This window comes from Excalfactoria chinensis, chromosome 7 (assembly GCF_039878825.1).
Source record: "Excalfactoria chinensis isolate bCotChi1 chromosome 7, bCotChi1.hap2, whole genome shotgun sequence".
NCBI lineage: Eukaryota > Metazoa > Chordata > Aves > Galliformes > Phasianidae > Excalfactoria > Excalfactoria chinensis.
The window spans coordinates 18,446,170-18,467,085 of NC_092831.1; the positions used below are offsets into that span (position 1 = coordinate 18,446,170).

Below are 20,916 nucleotides of genomic sequence, written 5' to 3' on the forward strand. Positions count from 1 at the left end.
TTTTTTTTTTTTTTTTTTTTTTTAATACTGTGATTTTAATACTGTGATTTTTGTTTGTTTGTTTTTTGTTTTGTTTGTTTTGTTAAAGAAAATGGCTTAAGGTTCTTCTCTTGGTGCTGAGGTATTCCCAGAAGGATATCAGAAGGATACTTGCTGCCCTTGCCTATTCTGAGGCAGTTGTGAAGATGGGCTCAGGTGCTCCAAATGTCTTGTACTCTGCATCTCACAAAATAAACCACTGTGGATAGGACAGACTTGTGCAAAACATGTCTGGCTGTGTCTGTTTTTGGTTTTACTCTACTCTTGGCCCTCATTCAAGAGAGATTTTCTTGAGAACTTTTTTGTAAAGGCATGTCACATTCTCAGGTCTTAGGAAAGTCAGTGCATTAAGAGATTTTCTTAATGGATGTTTTGGGTAAGGCTGTTGTAAGGATGAAGCAGAATATGCATTAAAACCCAAATGAATTCAAAACCCCACTGGTATTTGGGAGATACTAGTCTAATGAAAAACTGATTCAACACTGCCAGATAAGTCTGTCACTTAAGACAAGAAGAACTGGCATGGCTTTCATTTTGTCTGTTTTAAAGGAAGACTTAATTCCAGTACATCTCTGTACAGGAATGTATCCAAGTGGTCACAGAAACATATGTATCCAGACACAAGAACGCACTGGTCTGTATTTTGCTACATTTTATTGTACTGATTTTCTTTTCTATGATTCGTGTGTTTAAACATTTTACGGCAAGGTTTTCATTAGATGACTAACATCTTTCAGAGTTGCTTCGTGTGAATAATGAGTATTTGTAGTACAAGCTGTGTGGCTTATTGAGATTTTTTGACCAGCTTAATTTGAGCTTCTTACTGGCTGGCGTATACGTAGTTCTTCTAAATTAAGCCAATTATGGCTTAATTTGATTTAGACATCAACTTCAATGAATCTGGCATGGAAGACTCAGGCTGGCACTCGGTGTTTTCAGAAGTTATTTTGGTTTGCTTGAGTCGCAGTGACCATCAGTGTTGTCATCTGAGCTTGCAATAAATGGAAAGCACTTTTGCAAGTGCCGGTGAATCTCTCTATAGACTCATGTTAAGAAGTTGTCCTGTGTGTGTGTGTGTATCAGCTAAAATATCAGATTTTGTACTGAAATTGTAAAGAGTGAAGTGCACATTTTTTTCTGTTGATTGCTGGACATCTGTGAACAGTAACTTCACAAACTTGATAACAGTTAAACAAATAAAAATGCATCGGATTTTTTGTGTTTCTCCCTTTCTTGTGATTCTATTGAATTATCCTGAAGTTTGTCAGGGTAAAGCAAAACTACTTTGTATGTGCTGTTGGCCAGGCATACACAGTTTTCTTAGCTCAGTTAATGCACATGCATTGTCCAGGATTACCTGTGAGGTTCAGGTCCCTTTCAGTTTGGTTGTCTTTATATTTGCATCTTTAGATGGTGCGACATCTGCATGCAAGTGTTAACACCAGTTTCCTACAAATTGTCAGTAAGTAGTGTTTCTGTAAGGGAAAAAATGTGTGTCTGTTGATTATTTGAATAGCAGTCTTCCGTTTTGTTTTTGTACCCACAATGTCCAGCCTGTCTTGGTATTCTTAAATAACCCCCCAGTTTGAAATTAAACTAATTCCATTATATAATCTCTTAAAGATAATTCTGCTGCAAGTTTTTGTTACTGATGGTCTTGATTAAGGCTGGTTTGTTTGTTTTTCTCTAGATACATTTCTGCCTTTTTCTCTTTTTGCATGGGCTCAGTTATTATTAACAATTTGGAGGAGAGGTTGTGCTGCTTATTTCTCCATGCCGGTAACCTTTGACATCAAATTGGTGCTCTTCTGTGTACCCTCCCACGACATTTGCTGACCCTGAGCTTCTGTTGAAGTGAACAACAACTGCGGAGTGGTATTTTGGGATGCTGAAGCTGTACTGAAGCGTCACTGTAGGAATCTCATGGATGTAGAAGAGCTCCTTTTCTCTCAGTGTGCTGTTTTAGGCTCTTTGTTAACTTGACTCAAACAAGTGAGTGTTAGTTCAGATTAGTCTTATCTCTACATTTATCTAGCTCTTGTTTTCTTATACCAAAGTTAAGATAATGAAATCACTCTACAAGCAGTATCAATCAAATGTCTGTGACCAGCTCTGGGGTCCTCTGGTGTTGCAGTCCCCAGAAGCTCTCATTAAATAATCCACATGTATTGCTGCATGTGGAATGGCACGTTACCATTTCTGGTGATACCAGAGTTGCTGCCGTGGTGTATGAAAGTATTTTAAATTACTAGTAACTTTTCTGTCTTGCTCTGTGTAAGCATGTGGTTGATGAAATGCAGTTCAGAGTTCTGCTGTGCCTTGCTCTGTGGAGCCAGCAGCCCATTCCCACTTTGTTACTCAAAGCTGAGCAGAGCAGCTGCTCTGGATTGATTGGAGTACCCCAAAATACTCGCTACATGCATTGCAGCAATGACATTCTGAACTGTTGAGTTTTGTCCTCCTCAGCTAAGAATCTTGATAGAGCTAGGTATGTCCTCCTTTTCTTACCTTGTTTTTTTTTTTTTTTTCTTCAATTTTTCCCTGGCTGCACGTGAGTTGCATGAGGGGGTAGGGCACAAGATTTCATTGAAAGCAAAGTTGACGAGTATGTCGATTCTAACTTTGTGTGAAGCGTCAAAATCTATCTGGTTTTAATTGTAAATGATGCAGCTCTGCCTGTGAAGCTTATTGTGTGCCTACCTACTGCCACTTATTAAGGTGTTGATGGAGAAAGTTTCCTTTTTAAGAGGACAGTATAAACAGTGAGAGGGAGAACTGCAGCCTGTTTATGTTAGCGGGTGGCTGTTGAGAAGCCCAGGGAACAGCTCCAGTGTTAACCCTTCTCTGACACTCAGTTGATCACACTAGCACAAAGGGAGATCTGGCCAGTGGGGCAGGTATGGAGCTGCTGTCATGGTCCAGCTGCCTCTAGCCTGCCCTGTGTGCCATCTTTTCTGTGAAGTGCTGTGGAGAAATCCTGTTTGCAATCATTCTGCATAATTCTCTGTTTCTGAAAGCTGCTGGGAGGCCAGGTAGCAAGAGTGGCAGTGACCATTTCTATGCCACCTTTGTCCTCTCCAAGGGGCTCAGGGCAGCTGGGCCCACAGGATGTGACAGCACTGGGCCTCGCAGTGAGGAGTGTGCCATGTCTGTGCCTTTCCTCCTCTGCCTGTATTTGTGTTTTACTCCCAAACTCCTAAAACCTGAAGCTTGCGATGACTGTATGTTTTAAGGAAAGCAGAGAAAAATATGTTGTGGTGCTCTCTGTGATTGCATTTTGTGTTTGTGTGCTGGGCGCATAATTTTCCTAGTAGATATATTAAAAACAAGCATAGTTTGTTAAAGCAGAAGACCTGAAGTTCCTGCAGGAGAGGCAAGGAAACTGTTGGTGGACAGAGGGTGAAGTTCAGCTGTCTGATACTGTGTTCATGTTTGGGAGGTGAGGAAAAAACATGCAGACTGTGCAGTCATCAGCTTTTACATGAAAACAGAGTTCTTTATGGTTTTTTATCTGGCAGAGGCAGAAGATGAGATGTGCGTAGGTTGTTGTTCTGGAAACTTGCTAAGATAATCTAATTGCTGCACCTTCTGGTGAGTGATTGGCATTTTCCAATATATCTTTTCCTTTGTAGAGTCATAGAACAAAGAAAACATAACACGTGCCAGTGTGCAGTTAGAGGGAAGAAGCAACTCAAAATTGCTTTTTGTCTAATCATATAATAACCTTTGTTTTAGTAATGCTAGGTGTGTTTGAGATGATCCTATCAGCCATGGTTGCTTATAAATAGTTGTTGCTGTTTTTTCAGTGAACTGTGCACCTTTAATCTTCTAAACTAAGGAGATTTTTTACTTTGATTTCTTGGCATATGACTATGTGTGCTGGATGAAGTATGTGGCAACAGATGGATGAAATCCAGAACTGTTGAACTAATTTTGCTCTGGTCCCATTACAAACCACTTCCCTGTTGGTGCTGTATTTCTGGATAGAGGACTATAATTTCACACTGATGAGGAGTAAGGCTCAGTCCTCCCAAGGTAAACAAGCATACCACTGTTACTTAATAAACTTAAAATGTGTGGTGTGAAACCTCCTACCTTTTTATTTTTGTGTTATCTGGTATGTAGTGAAAAGAGAGATTCCTTGCTTGTTCCAGGCTGTTACTGAGAGGAACATTGAGTAATGGCACTAACGGGGTGCCTGCCTTAATAAATTCTTTCAGGGTAAGTGACACTTGATTCTGTAACAACAGTGGCATTGGCTGTTATCGCAACTGACATGTTCATTGCCTTGAAACTGTGACCCAAGTTTCCTTTTTGGGAAAGAAAAAAACCTATAGACCCCTTCAAAGACTAGGGCAGTTGCTTTGTTTGTCTTTTAAAATCTATATTTCTACCTTTTTGCTTGGTCAGTGTTTAGAACCATTAAAAAAGTAAACGTGACATGAGGACAGAGATCCTGCAGCTAGAGCTTCTCTATAATTACATATTCGGCCACAACAGTACAAAGGAAAATGAGAGTCCCTTTTTCTTTATGTACCACATTTCAGTTTTCCCTTAGGTTTAAATTGGCGTTTTGGACTATGTTCACTGGAGCCACTGAAGAGCTTATCTGAAAAAGAAGGAAACAGAGGGAGGGATAGAAAGATAGATTTCTAAATGACAACCTTTTGAATAGTCCAAGTTCAATCCCTAAAACAAAAAGTGGAATCTTTTTTTTTTTTCTAAATAATGTGCTCTACAGTCTCACCTCTCATCTTGAGAAACATGAAAGAGCAAGTAAAAGAGATGACCCAAATCACAGAGTTCCTTTGAAAGAAGAAATTCAGCTGTTTTGAACACTTACAATCAAAGGAAGTGGTTTCCCTAATTACATGAACTATGTGAAGTCTCTCAGAATAGCTCTTCCACCCCAGGATTCCTTGCACTTTAGAAGTTTGCATAAAAGCTCACATGGAGAATCAGATGCAAAGTGTTTGATTCAAATTTTATTAGACAGAAGTGAGCATACATTCGTATCTCTGGGTTTGACAGCTGGTTGGGTTTGGACCACAATCCTGGTTTTGATGGATTTCAGTCCTATACTTTAAAATCTTTCACTCTTAAGGTTCTCTGGTGAGATACCCCTTTCAAGAGAAAAGTGGAAATGAAAAAATGGAGAAGGGATAGAGGGGTGCTTTTGTGAGCTTTCGGTTGAGGTTTCTTCACCCTGATTAGGCTATTCATTGTTGCAAAAATCTATCCCTGTACACAGATTTTAAAAGAATGAGGAATTAAATTGCCTCACAATTTAAAGAAGCCCTCCATCTTAAAATACATAGTTTGAAGAACTGGGATCTGAACTCTGTAACTTCAGTATAATTCCTGTACCACCATTTTCTTCAGCCTGTCAAAATGCTGAATTCAGTACAGCCTTTCAGCAAAAAGTGGTTCTGTTTAGGAGGCTGTTACACCTTCTGCTTTCTTTTTGTACATGCAAAATGATAAAGGTACGTTAGTCTGAACAAAGTGGTGGCTACATACAGAGACATGCTGGGTACTTCTAAAGGCTTGACATCAGTTCATCAAGATTTCCTTTTCAGAAGAACGGTTTTGGTTTTTTTGGTGCTTTGGCAGTAATGGGAACAAAGTGTGTCATTAATGAAGGTCTTGAAGCAATGTCACAGTAATTTTAAAGTGTAATCTAAAGTTAGATGCATCATTTAACCAATTGAAATGCTTAGTTGCATTATCACTACAAATTCTGACAAATAAGAGTGTAATTTTAATTCTCCCCCCTCTTACCTTCCCTCCCCACACTGGAAATATCTTCATTTTTCTAACAGATTTATTACCTACAGACATAGTTAGATTTTAGTGAAAGTTATGACTGTTACTCACAATACTGTTTGTCCTCTAAATGCTAGAGATAGGTATCTAATCTTTATCTATTTAAGACTGAAAATGTTACTTCATTGGCAAACAGCCTCTGAAACTGATAACGCAGGGCAATCCCTGAAGACCCAATATGCAGTTACTAGTGAGTGAATCTCAATAAATTATATTTTCCAAGTTTGCAATAATACCATCATACCTGTTCTTTACAACAGTAATTTCCAAATGGTCTTCTATTTTCCCCTCAGAGTCAACTATGGTAATTTTACCCAGATTTGATAAATACAGAGATAATTGATGAAATTTGCACTGAAGAGAGGCCTCACAACCCTTTAAATTGCAACAGTTCAAACACAAGAATAGGGAAAAGCTGGATGGCTTCTGAGTGCCTTTTGGGTGCACAAGTTCAGCCAAACCCTCTTAATGGTGATGCTTAGACTGATAGCAAGATGTCACTGACTGTTTGACGAGGAGATGTTTCTTCAGGTGTTTCTTTCCTCCCCAGACTGTGTCTTTTCTGTAAGAAGTAACCATCCTGAGCTCCAGTTCTTAATTTTCTGAGTGGAAGAGAGGACTTCTTGTGGAATCAGGGACATGTGTCCTAGAAGTGAACACCAGTGCAGCTGTGCTGCCTGTATGGCGTGCAGCACATTTGTAGCATGTACTGCAGAGGTGGAGAAATTATTGTTGCTGTACAGCACTCTGGCAGGGTGATGGCATTGTCAAAAGAGCTCTGTCTGTGCCATCTGGAGAGCTGTGTCTTGTGATCAGCTTTGCTGAAGCATGGTTTTCTTGGTTGAAGAAGAATGCTTCAGGTTTTAAGTGTTCTCTGCCTTGAAAGGGGCATAGAGAATTGTACATGCTCATGCCCTTCCTTGCCAGGGGGTTGATTTCCCTCTGCTTGTAAATTAGAACAGTCCTTAGAAGAGTTGCTTATCTCTGGCCCTGCAAAGTGGGAAGGAGTGGTATGTGTGATGCTTTTATTCTTCTACCCCAGAAAACATGCTCCAGGTTTGAATGAGCTCCATACCAGTGAAGCAGCATGTATCTCCTGAGCCCTGGACCCGTGATCCGTATGGTACTCTGAGCAGAAACAAAACAGCAAGCATGCAGGGACAGATGAAGGGAATGCCACACATTGAGAACTGTCTGGCTAAACCGGAGGAGGGACAAGTATTTGGAGATGCAGGCAGGTTTTGCTGCATTTGCTTTTGTAGCTGCAGCATGTTGCAGCCACCTTGGCTGTTCAAGTACAGCCCATGTGAGAGAGGGGTTTCATTAGTGCAATGTGCACCATGACCCTGGTCCTGAAGTTCCTGTGGGTTCACAAAATACCACATTCCAGCTTCTTCTTTACTGTTTCATTTATTAGAAGTCCTCGGGAAGCCCAGGGCAGAATGACAGAGGAAGTACACTAAGTGAAATGTTTTGTAATCACAAAACAGATCATCTGAATTTTCTCACTGGCTTTTTAAACATTCTTATTTCTCACTGGGTATGTATGCATCATTTCTTTCTGATTTCTAGATCTTTTCTTTTAAAATGATGAAAGAGAAAATTCAAATAAAGTCTGGACGGGCAGATTACTGGAAGTAGAAACGAATGGAGAAAAGGCAAAGCTGACTGTGGTTGCAAGATATTCTGTCCCATTGCACGTTTACCACCAAATATACCGTGATTACGTAGTAGAGTATTACTGCAGTACTGTTGTTTTTGTGTTGTGGACTGTTTGTCTATGCAAGTAAAAACAGTTCTCAAAAACACTTGGTACGCCCATAGTGTTGGAGAGTGAAAAGTAATGGCAGGTGTGCTGCTGTGAGATTTATCGACGTAACTCTCTTAAGAGGGAATTTGTCCGGTTTGAATGCATTCTCATCCATCAAGCTATCACAAAAATACTGGAAATTGACTTTGGCATCACATTGGAGTACACAGAGTTGTATGATTTTGCTACGCCTTGTTCACCTGCTGCATGTAAAACTTAGAGCCACTTCCTTTATGAGATACAGGATCACTCTGTAAATAGTAATCGTCACTCTTCTAGGTAGAATCGTCTACACTTTCAGTTTCTGTAGAGTTTAAAGATACTGGTATTCAGGTTACATCCTTTAAAAGAGTCTATTTTGAAGCCTGTAGTAATATAGAAATAGAAACTGAAAAAGCAAACAAGCAAATAAGGTTTATTTTCTGAAAACAAATGCTGTATAACAAAGAATAGGAATGGAATAGTTCTTAATGACATGTCTTTGTAAGTAGGTGGCTATGAAGAAGTCTAAATAAGATAAGGAATTTATCAAAGAGAATGAAGGGAAAAAGTAAACCTACATGTAAAGTACAACAGTACTAATAAATGTGTTTTTCTGATAGTAAGCTTAATTTATAAATACTGCAAGTTTTTCCCTACAGTGTTCATTTTGGACATTGTTTTATTTGCTTTTTTTTTTTTTTTTTTAGTCTCGATGGCAGAATACTGCAATTTCATGTAGGTGGCATGAAGTAAAATAATAATGAATCTACTTTACATAATGGTGAGAACTTCAGATTTCAGGATTTTTGTCTTTTGGGGGTTCTTTTTATTTGTTTTGTTCTTTGTTTTAGTCCATCACTACCCAGTAGGGGTAGCATTTGAGCCAAGTTTTGAAGTTAAATGTAGTTTTCAATCTTATATAGAGTGGCTTTTCTGAAAAAACAGTTGAAGAATTTGTTCTGAAGCCTACATTTTGTGGGGAATGGTGTCTGTAGTCATCGTGGTCTGGGTGCAGGCGTAGCTGGAGAGCTACGGAGAGGTCTGTGGCTCTGGCTGTTGTTTGCTGGGAAGGCGCTGACTGAAGGGCAGCTATCACTTGAGGAGGAGTGAGTGCTAGTTCTGTGGAGTTTGGTGTTGTGCCCCCACAGAGGCTGTTGTTGATCTAAGCAAGGTGAAAGTGAGATCTGTCTGTAACCTGAGGTGGGATGCTTACTGCTTAAGTAGAGAAAGATGATTTGGGAAGTCACAGAGACAGTTTGTTCCTCTGGGCTTGGAAAGAAAGTTGATTTGTTGCTCTTAGATGATAAAACCAAAACTGGAAGCGGAGTCACAGGGAAGACTTTCATAGTCAAAAAATTTGGACAGTTGCAGATAAAACTACTGATGTGCATTATTCCAGTGATGCGTTAAAGGAAAAGTACAGCAGTCAGAGATCCAGGTTATAATAGAGGCTTATTCTCTTGAGATACTGTGAACTTGTGCTGTGACATCAGTAAATGTGTCATGAGCAATGTGTCTTGTGTGTGAAGGAGCCTCTGATACTTTGTAACTGGAGACTGTTTTCTCTTACTCATTCTATGTCAGCTGGTCGCTGCTAGAATTTCTGTGCTGGAAGTTTTGTGTCTTCAAAGTAGGTGGTCTCTGGATAGGGTGTGATTCTCTGGTTTTCTGTAAGGGGATATAGTTTTTGAATGATAACTGAGGGGGTAGCCTTCTACAGAGCTCTCTGCCCATTTAGAAAGCAAAACCCCACATGGTTCCTTAGCAACTGCTGTTAAAACATAATAGGGAAGTGTCATATATTTGCTGTTTTCGTTAATGTCAGCTGAGCATGTCCTGTTTGGGGAAGCTTTTCAGGAATTTTAACAGTCACTAGGGTTCTAGTAAGTGCGTTCAGTATCAAGCTGGGATTGTTTAATCTGGAGAAGTGGAGATTCAGTGCTCATTCTCAGTGCTTCATTGCTCTCTACAGCTCCCTTAAAGGAGGCTGTAGCAAGGTGAGCATCTGCTTCTTCTCACAGGTAACAGTGATAGGACAAGAGGGAATGGCCTTAACTTACTCCAGGGAGGCTCTGGTTCTGATTGGATTAGGAAGAATTTCTCAGAAAGACTGGTGAGGTATTGGAATAGGCTGCCCAGGGAGGCAGTGGAGTCATCATCCATGGAGGTGTTTAAGGAAGGGACAGATGTAGTACTGTGTTGATGGTAGGGGGATGGTTGGACTTGTATTGCCTTACAGGTCTTTTCCAACCTTTGTGATTCAGTGAGTCTAAGCACTGTTGTTACCATTAACTACAGTAGGTTGGCCTCAAATAAATCCAAGATAGAAGTAAAGTGAGCACTTATCAAGAACTTGACATTGTTTTTCTTGGTCAAATTACAATTTTTTTGCAATTGTGTTTGAGAAAATATTTGAGTTTAACTACAACTGGCTCAGAGGAGTTGAGCAGGATCCATACCTACAGCTGCTGCAATCTTTGTTGGAGTCCTAGCACTAACGGTTCAGCAGAAGATGCTGTATAAAGAGATTAGACTTGTTTTTTTTTTTGTTTTTTTTTTTTGTTTGTTTTTTTAAGCCGTCTCATCCAGATCACTTACTAATACTATGTAATCTCAGGCTGAAAATCAGTGCTCTAGTTAGATCAATACAGACTTTATCCAGATATCTCTTTGAGTCTGTCTTCTCTTCTGATGCTTTTAAGCACTGCCAGAGTTTCCTTGAGAAGGGCTTAGTTTTGCCCGTCACTGTCGTAACAGAACATCTTTCCACAAGGTTGATATGAGATTTGTAGTGACTTTGATCTTGTACATAATTTCCGCTGATATTTTTCCATTTGTTGAGCCTGAAAAGCTTATGTTGCATATTAGCCGTGATAGCCATGATATTTTTGGCTGAGGAATGAGAGTTGAGGTGAAGTGAGCAGGAGGCCAGAAAGTCTTCGTATTTCATTGTTCCTTAGTATTTTAGAAATGTTATGGGGTTTGTTGCAGGCTTATTTTCAAATGCTTGGGAGTAAATGCCAAAATGTCCTGACACTGAGAGGAGAAGAAACAATTGCTGAAAACCAAGTGCTCTGTGGGAGCTCAGGTATTTCATAGGTGCCATAGAGTCCACTAAGTGATTGTTTCTACTCAGTTGCCAGTGTTGTGTTGCAGCTGGAGACAGCTTCTTACTGTAAATTGGCTCGAATGAAATATTTATACTATTGCTTGTTTCTAAACTCTTAGACCACTACAGATGCATCGTTTATGAAGGTTCTAGGGACTGTGAATTACTGTGAAAACTACTCTTGTTCCTGATAGGTCTACCTTTATCAGGTGCCTTAATAGTATTGAATGCTGATGCTAACTCAAACTGTGTGCAGTTCCTGTGGGCTGTGTCTGGTCATCATGAATCTTTAGTTGAAATCTATGTGAAAATTAGTTGTTTGTACATGTCTGTGCTATTTCTGTGAATTGCAGTGTAGCTGTACCTCAAAATGCAGATTTCAGGGTTATTAAGCCTTTTGTAAGGATGCCCTGCAGACAGTGCACTTGCCTAATTTTATCTTAAATGCTGTGGCTTTCCTCTGTTCTCTGGTAGCAAATTTTTAACCCTTATCACAAAGAAGACCAACAGTGTGATTCTGTAATTCCCTGGTAACTGCTGGATGGGCTCTGTGAGTGTGCTGTACTTGATTGCTGTATGGCAGTGGCAGCACCAAGCCAGTTAGCTTCATCAGAGTCCCTTATACTGCGTGAGGGTCTGCTGCCACACTGCTAGGAAAAAGTTCTCCTGTGATTTTGGGAGGGCTCAGTCTGATTTATTTTATGCCAGTTTGAAGGGTGTGTTCTAAATTCACTCACTAGTACTTCTAATGTTGTGATCTTCAAATAATCTTTGAAACTGCTGAATTTGATATAAATTGCAGAGGTTTGTTAAAAAGTTACAGGAGACTATAAAACTCATTTTCTTTTTGAGCGGCTCATATACATTTTCTGATACATGGTAGAAATGAAATGTTTTAAAATAAATTACATAAGATTGTGTGAGCCTGTATTATCACATAATAAATTGATGTCCATGTCATTTCAGTGCAGTATGGTATGACAGTTTAACAGACTTGTGGTATCTTGGTAATGTGCTCTTTCTTTCCATCTCAGGCTGCAACCTCAAAGTCAGGGCAAGCTTTATTAAATTCTCTGTTTCTGCTACTGCATTAAAAAAAATAATAATTAAAAAAAAAAAAAAAGCCTGATGATAATACAGATTTACTATAAGATGAGTGTTACTTTCCTTTATATTTCTGCTTTTAGTTTCTGGGACTTGTAATATTGTAGGATGTGATTTTTGGATGCAAATTTGATGCTTTCAAACATTTGCTCGGTCAAAATGCTTTTAAACATGTGTTTTGTATGTCATAATAGATGTACTCAGGAGAACATAATTCTGGCATTGATAACATACTGGTGGTATCACTCTGAGAACATAATTTTATCCTTGTTTTCTGTGACTTACAAAAGAATATCCCAGTAGCACTGCATGTATGACTGTCTTCTAAGGACAAATACTGGTAGAATTTAATCTTCTTGTTAATAAGCTGTAGGAAATAGTTTTTAGCTGGGATAAGTGATCCTACAAGTGAACATGAAAAGAAGCCCAGCCTTACACAACTGTAATACATAAGAATTGCTTTAAATAATGCAAGTACTTTTAGAAATAGAAGATAACACTGCTGGGAGAGTGCCCACACTCATCAGAACATGTGATAACTCTTAGCTGTGCTTAGAAGATTTCACTGAGGATTCTTTGTAATTTTCCTCTTGGTTTCTTGTTATCAGTGACAGTTAATAGATCTAACAATAAATCTCTTAATGGGATTATCAGTGTGCTTTGCTTATTAAGAACATTCTTTCTGGGGGGTCCCAAAGTGCAAGACTTTCATATTTTTTCCTTAGGAAACTTCATGAGAAAGCAGTCTAAAGAGTAGGCAAATTTGTAAATGTTTAGCTTGCGTCTACTTAGATTTTCTATTTAGTGTTCGAAATTGAGTAGCTGCATAATACCCCTACTGTGTGATTCTTTTTATGAATTTTGTATTTCTGACGTTCTTTAGGTATTCCTTTATTAGTTGCTTATTTTGACTTGAACATTTGTTACCAGTAGTAGATAGCTATCCAAGACTGTGGTGTGATAATTATCCAAAAGGGCTAAGTTACATGAACTGTTTATGTATTCTGCTCATTAAGATTTGTATTAAGTTTAACTTTTTAGAAAGAACAAAGAATGAGGTAATAAAAAATAACGTCTTCTCACAAAAGTATTTCCATGTGATTGTCCAATGTATCTGTCAAAACCGATAAAACATAAGTGTGTGGAAAAGTATTCATTTTTTGGCTGGATGATTTGTCAGCATTGCATAGTAGAAATTGGAAGCCTGTAGGACTCTAAGATGCATATTTTATTTGTGTTTTGTAGCTGAGCTGTAGCTCTAGATGCTGATTGTCTTAGTATTGTGCATGTAAAATAAATTTGGGCTCCTTTACCCAGAGAAATGAGTGTCATTGTCACTTCTCCATCATTCCAGTAACTTCTGAGCTCATTTAGTCTCTCATTGTCAACTGTTTTTTAACAAAGGACTGAGCAATGCTTTGTTCACACCTTGCTTACAAAAACAAAAGCTTTCACAGAGGAAAGAGGATCCTTTTCCACCCAAGAGGTCAACGGTCTTGTAAGGAGCAGCTTGACATAGTATATACATCAGTCATTCCACAGAAATGCATTCCTGAGGTACTGGGAAGTTGCAACTCTAATGTGCACTGAATGAATGTATTTTTCATCAGAGATCTGTAAATAAAGGTTTAGGATTAATTTGTGCTAGCATTTCTTGTTAGGTTTTTTTTTTTTTTTTGTTTTTGTTTTTTTTTTTTTGTTTTTGTTTTTTGTTTTTGTTTTTGTTTTTTTTTGCTTTTTAATGTTATTATCAGTAAATAGAATGATTTTAATGAAGCATCAGCTCTTCCAGATGCCCTTTTATTAGACTGTAAAGATGTGAGAGTAGCTAAGTTGCAAATCTCCCAAGAACATGACAGAGGTCAAAGCCTTAAAACTGCTAAAGACTTGGAAAATGTTTTTGGAGCTGTCTTAAGTGTGTCTAAATACCTTCTTAATAAATGTGACAAACATTTATTTGGAAAAGTAAATAACCAAACTATTGCTCAATGTAATAATAAATATTAGAAGGCACTTAAGGATTGTTGTATTAATCAGATTCCTTGAGTGGCTAACCATTTCTAACCCTGTAATTTTGCACAGAACGATGGTGCCTCTTACTGTGCAATTAACTGATTTATTAGCAGCAGAGCTGGTTGGCTGCTGGCTGCCCTGATGGTTTTGTATTTATTTCTCATGTAAATCCTAAACCACTGTGCTTGGACCAGGGTGGAAGGCAGGCAGTACTTAGTTGTCCCCAGCCAGCCACTTCACAGGTACCCAGAAGAAACAGTGATTAAGTTGCTGTGGGACCAGTTTGTCCAGATTTGAACAAAAAGTCTTTTGATGCTGAGAAAACACTGTTGACAGATGTTCATTTTCAGATGAAGCTGTGCTGGTGGAATGGGTTCCTAGCCCAAGCTCTCAATTGTCTGGACTAAAAGTGCAAGTTAAACAACTTTCAGGAGAGAGCAGAGTGAGAAGTTTGGTCTTTGCTAACTTCAGCTGAATCAGGACCAGGGGCTCTGACGAGAGCAGCTGGTGCAAGGAGCTGCAGGCAACAACACAGCTGTATGCAGAGTGCCTTGGTCTGCATCCTCTCACACGTGGCTGCAATTAAAGATCTGCCGATAAGGCCTTTTCTGCATTCCGGAGTAGTGCCAAATCAGCACTGGATGGTCATTGCCTGCACCTGCAGTCAGCATGACCTTGGAGATGCTGTCAGAGCTGAGTTGCTGCAGCTCTTGTTAGCATTGTTGTTTTACCTGCAGAAAGCATTGAAGTTGCAAGTATTTCTGCATAGCTATTTGTACTCGAAAGGTGAGAGCAGTACTAGCAGGTCTCGAGGCAGCTGTAGTGGCATGTCAGCCATAGATGAGGTAATTGACACTTTCACATACGTCAATAAGCAGAGATTTAACAGGCATAAAAATAAATTATCCGTTAAGCACTACAGTACTTAATCCAGACTGCTTCATAGGGCACAATTAGTTTGTACACTTAGAATTTATCTTTATTCCTACTTATACTGTAGTTTTTTTTTAATAACTGAGTGGGTATGATTTACAGTAATGCTACAAGAGCCAGCAAATGAATATTCGGTTAGAATGTTTTTAATGTGTTTTGCTCTGACCTTGACTTCCTTGATAGGGATTGAATTTTATAAATAGTGGATTAGGTTTGTTTAGACCCTTGAATACCCCTGCCTTCAAGAAGTGATGTCAAATTTGTCATAAGGGAAGCCTGGCAGCAGCACCCAGGAGAGGTGCTTAATTTTACCTGTACTCATGGTGTAAGTACAACGCAGGTGGTTTTAGCAGGGTTTGTTGATCAGTACCAGACTGTGACTAAGTTTATCATGAGACTAAGAACAATATTCAGCTCCATTACAGTCAGCTTGTATGCTTGAAGAAATCCGAAAAGTTTGTATTGGCATATTTAGGTCCTACTTTTCCTTTGGCTGTGCCTCCTATAGTTCTATTTCAACCCACCATTTAAAGAAATTAAGTTCTTTCACACCAAAAAGTAATATAATGAAGTAACGAAAAACTTGTTACTTGTCATTAGGGTGGCTTTAGGAAGGAAATTGTTGCTCACTTAGGTTGTATAAGATAGATAGCAGCTTTACCAAAGGGAGTGAGCATGTGATACCATACTGCTTAGCAGGATTTTATTCCAAACATCTAGGCATTTACAATTTAGATATAAGCCTGATGCTTAAAGGTAATGCCAGATATTCTTCTAAGTGCTTTTGAAAAACCGGTCTTTAACCAGTACTTTGTAATTTGCTATGTGAAGGTTACAGTCTTTCATTGAAGTATGATACCACCTTCTCAAAAAGTACAAAAGCTTCAAAGATGTGGATTGACTTGCATCTGGTTCTCGCTGGAAGGAGAAAGCGTCCTTAAATTGCCTAATGTATTTCACAGCTGATCTACAGCAGCTGAAAAGAACATAACATGAAAGAAATAGCCTAGAATGATTAGAAGTGTTTAGAAAGGATTTATTTAAAAAGTAATGGTCCTTAGGAAGAGTTGGCAATTTTTATTCCTGTGATTCTTAATTTGAGATATGTGTGCAATTAGTAGGTGCTTTTCCTCATACTTAGAGGGAAGCTTGCTTTGGCATCTGTTAAATCCCAGTTTAGAATATGGACATCATTTTAAAGATGACTATAATAGCTGTAGTCAACACAGCATTTTTTAAACTCCTACAATGTGATTCTTTCTGAATCTTTAAGTAATAGGAACAGTGCAGTTCCTCCTGCTGCTCTGTGGCTCCAGTGAAGCCTTCGGAGGCCCAGCAGCCCATTACCAGGCAATCTGTGGCACATGGGGTCTGGCACCTTCCAGCATGTGCTCGTTGTGTGGTGATGCAATCCTCCAAAAGATTTGTCTGGTGCTGCTTCTAAATGAATAATGCTTCAGGAATGTTATAAGTGGGGCCGGCCAGTCATTTAATTTTCAAACATCCTATTTTGGTAGAAGGGTGTGTGCACAGTGTATTGAATTCATGGATTTTATGTCTTATACGAGAAGGTAGTTTTAATCTATTCTTGCTAACTAACATATTCAAGAAAATACAGCATAATTGGCTTGTCCAAGGGTGATTGTGGCTTGGTATGCCTGTCTTGTTTCTAGCCGTATTCAGGTAGATAGTCAAGGTGTACTAGGACTCCCGGTTATCTAATAGGAATGCTGCTAGGAATTAGAGGACATTCCCCAATTTAGTATTTCCTGAAGTAAATTTAAGCATAATACAAAAAGTTTTTGAAGCACAGAGGCCTTGGGTCTGCTAGCACATGGAGATGGAGTTTTTGAATGTCTAGGCTGTCATCTCCATTCCAGAGGATGTTACCAAAGAGATTGGAGGGCACAGCTGGTAAAATAGGCATTGCCACTGCTTCGGAGGTCAGCTGTCCGGGAAGGCTGATGTTCATCTGCAGGTGAGGCTTCCCACATTTGATTAGGCAGCTGCCAGTTCTGTTCTTCAGTCACCTTCTGGATGAATTGTGTCCCATGGCCTGCAAGATGATTTGTTGAAAGCAGCATCTGTTTTGAAAGTGACTTTTCTGATACTGTGAGAGATCTCTTGCTTCATAGTAATGCCATTTCACTAGCTTGCAGAAGAGATGTTGCTCTTTGAGTATGCATAAATGTTGATGCATTAGCTGAAGGTATGAATTCAGAACTGTTGAAGTTACTCAGAAAAGGCTTTATACAGCAACTTTAAACAGTTAATATTTGAACCTTCTGAAGCTTGTATCTGTAGTCATTTACTTACCCATGTATCACTGTCCAGCTATAAAACATAGGTAAAAAATAATGTTGTTTTGCAGTGTCTTTACATTTATTACAGTAGCACTATCTAGGGTAACATACTTTGCTGCATCAAAGTTGTTAAGTCTTTCTGTTTTCAGCAAATCCACACCAAGTGAAAGCCACAAAGTAGCGTAATTGGCAGCACTCTATGCAGATTTGCAAAGTCTCACCTGCTCATAAATAGCAACACTCTTACAGACAGTCAAGGGATCTGAGAAGGGCTCTGTCAGAAGTGATACTTGCTAAGTTCAGAGTAACTGACAGTAAAATTTTTCTTCTTAAATGCACATGACTGATATTAAGTTAGCGTGCTCTCCAAGTGTTAGTCTGTAAATAATGCTCCAACTTCGGTCATTCTGTGATACCTGTATTTGCACAATATATACATTTGTTTAAAAATTTGTTTGCAAAATCTTTTGAGTGTTCTAATATACTAAGAAAGCAAAACCTCAGTGAGATCTCAAAGGTAGTACCTGCTGTTTTCCCTCAAAAAGCCAGGTGGACTATGTGTTTTAATTGCTGTGGATACATTTTCAGTCTCCTTCGGTCTTTGTCAAACCTAAAAACATTTTTCAAGTGGAATTAAAAGATTCTGTATATTTATCCAGAATTTCTAAATTTATCTTGTAATCATCGGAGCCTGCTCTGAAAAGCAGCTTCAACTGCACTGCTGGCTATTTGGCAATCTCAAGCATGCTTGCTGTGCATATTTGATTAGACCTGCAATGTATGCGTAGCAAACTCCATGTCTCCAGTAAACATCAGATTGAGCTGTATGGTGCACAGTATGCTCTTAACTGCCTGGAGCTCTGGGCTCACTGATCTCACATTGCTCTGTACACAAGCACAATTTTTGGGTTAAACTTCTACAGCCCTGCCAAATGTCGCTGATCCATCTTTGAATTGCATTTTCTAGGGCCTTCAGATTTTTACAGAGACCTAGTATCTACATCTCTGCCTTGGTTGTGAAGGAATAATATGATCTTTTTTTTCCTGAACATGCTAAGCCTTCATCTACCAAACTCACACATGAGGTTTCTAAGTATCAGCCAGTATCAGTATTTGTGGAGTCTTTCCTAGACATGTATATGTATGTGTGTATGTATATATGTTAAATATTTATGTATATCCACTGGAGTCTAAAATACTACAGTAAAGGTGCTGTTCTTAATTGTCTGCCTTTTTTTGTTTTTAACAGGCAGAAATACTCAGTGTGCTCAGTCACAAAAACATCATTCAGTTCTATGGCGCTGTCATTGAACCTCCAAATTATGGCATAGTTACAGGTAAGGATTCTTGTTTGATTTTCAGTGTGACCCTGTAAAACTCTGGTCTTATGAGTACACCCAATTTCAGTATTTTGCTGGCCTCAAAATAGGCAACAACATTTGCTGCTATGGTTCTGTTTATTGGATGGCGTCAGATGAGAGTAGGTACAGCTGCCAGAACAAGGCACAAAGATAACAGAGTGGGTATGGCTGTGATCTGTCGCCTGCTGGGCATATATGAAGATATCCAGAACCTGGTTTTTATGTGTGTAGGTATCTCCAAACTGTTTGTCAGCCTTTGCAAATGGTGCCGTAGCCAGGGTTTCATTTAGTATAAGCTGTCTCCAGGGGCATCTGCTGGAGAGGAGCCACTCCAGATTGTGTGCTGGAAAAAACACAGCTTCTAATCAGCTGCAGAAATCCCTCCAGTGGTGCGCAAAATCTGCGGAAGTTCACTTCTACCTGTTTCTCAGACCTTATGTTAACACCATAGATGGCAGCATAATCCTGTGATAGCGCTTCTGAGATGCAGAACTGCTTTTCTCCCTATTGGATGTTGCAGTGTTGAAACCAGAATCACCAGTACTTCAGAGATGCATGAAGGATGAACTTAGTCTATACTGCTCAGAGGCTGGACTGCTGATATCATATCAAACAGGAAATTAAACACCTTCTTTATGTAATAAAAATCATAATAAATCAAGTAATGTAACTATAATTTGTAATACAAAGGTAATAAGTGCAAACTAGAGAACAGACTAACAAAGCAGATGTGTGATCACCAGATCATCAAGAATGATGTCTGGATCAGAAAGTCCTCAGTTGCTCTCACAGAAGGTCAGTGTTTGGAGAAGGTCATTTGACATGCTTGCTGATCACTGGACAGAGGACAGCTGAAATAGCTCATTATGTCATTGGGAATGGGGATTCTTAACCATCTGTGAGAAGGAGACTATTCTGTACTCCCGTCTCTTTGTTACTGGAAGTGCTCTGAATCTATTCTGGTTAAAGAAGAAAAAAAATAAATAAAAGCATTCTAATTTTAAATTGTATTGGCTTCTTCCTGCAACTTCCAGGGAGACTTGAGTTCCTTGGGCTGCAAGGGAAGTAAGGATTGATTTCTCCAGTTGTTTTCAAATGGCTACTTAGAAAAATGCTATCTGTGCTTGACATGTCCTTTAGAGAGGTTGTTACTCCTTAATCTTCTGAGTAGTTTTTAGTGCAGCAGTCTTAATCCTGTGTTTATTTGGAGATCCATGTCTTACCAGGGAAAAAACAAAATGAGAAAAAAATCCCAAGAACCTTCTGATTCTTCAGAATGATGAAGATGAAGTTATTCAGCCAAGCATCAGCACATTCTGAGTATTGGCTTTACATAACATCTTATGTGAGATTGTCAGAGAGTTCTCTGGGACTGCCCTGTCCAAATGGGAAAAGCTACATCTGCAATCAAAACATGTCTCTTCAATGGGGATGTATGTTGGTCACTCTGAAAGTAATTCCTCCTGTTTATTTCCGTGGAAACCACCACAACAGATAGAAAGAGAACAATAGTGCTCATTGATAGAGTGAATTCTCAGCTACAAAACACTATCTTTCAATAGTCACCACCATTAGCTATGCATTTTTGCCTGCCATGAAGAAGAGCCTGCATGCCATGCTTGTAAAATCTGTGTGTATGTCTGGAACATGCTTCTCTGTCACAACTGCTGAAATGTACCAATCACTGCCTCACTGTGCTCACATTCACCAGCAACTGTCTATGAATGTCAGTGGGTGCCATTTTTTCTGTGTACAGGAATTCATTAACAAACCATTGCTCCATGTGCACTTCATGTCAAAGGCCATTTTGTCAAATTGTCCCTCTGCTGCCACCTGCCTCATGGCAACACAACACAATGGAATATTGGCAGGAAAGTTCAGCCTCTACACCAAAATCTGCCTCTGACATTGATGGTAAAACATTTTTGGAGCAGCTCTTGTATCGATGTTACAACTGGTTGTTGAGCCCATTGAGCTGCTAATGTGAATCACATTGTTTTAGATGTTGCTGACTGCCAACAGCAGTCTCAGTGTGTAGCTTTCAGATCTAGGATTTGGTCACTGCTGCCTCCTCCCAAAAGACTTGAAGAGCTTGTGCAAGTATGTGAGATGTATCCCAGTCGGTGGTAGGGTGAGTCCAACTCTGTATTCACAACATTTATTTCTAAGGCAAATATTTCTTTTCTGCCACTGAAAGAAATTATCCTGACAGTGTAATTTCCAAATCTATGACCTCATAGGAAACTCTTGTGACACAATATGTATATAGGAGAAATACTGAAGAATCAAGCTATATTGCTTGAAGGTTGCTTGCCTCTGTTCATACAGAGCAGCAAAGGGCTTGGGGATCTCAGTTATCCCTGACTCTGGTGGATCAAATTATGCATTGTAAAGGCATGCAAAGCATGCAGGCAGACTATTCCTGAAGAATCCATT

General features: G+C 39.2%; 1 protein-coding gene across 3 annotated transcripts in view; it reads left to right on the plus strand.

Annotated features, from left to right (window-relative positions):
• Positions 1-20,916, plus strand: part of MAP3K20 (mitogen-activated protein kinase kinase kinase 20) — an 85,223-nt gene that overhangs the window by 9,978 nt on the left and 54,329 nt on the right. For all 3 annotated transcript variants that reach the window (XM_072341605.1, XM_072341606.1, XM_072341607.1), the window contains one exon: positions 18,369-18,456. In XM_072341605.1, coding sequence (XP_072197706.1) covers positions 18,369-18,456 — 88 coding nt within the window. The remainder of the gene's footprint in view (positions 1-18,368; positions 18,457-20,916) is intronic.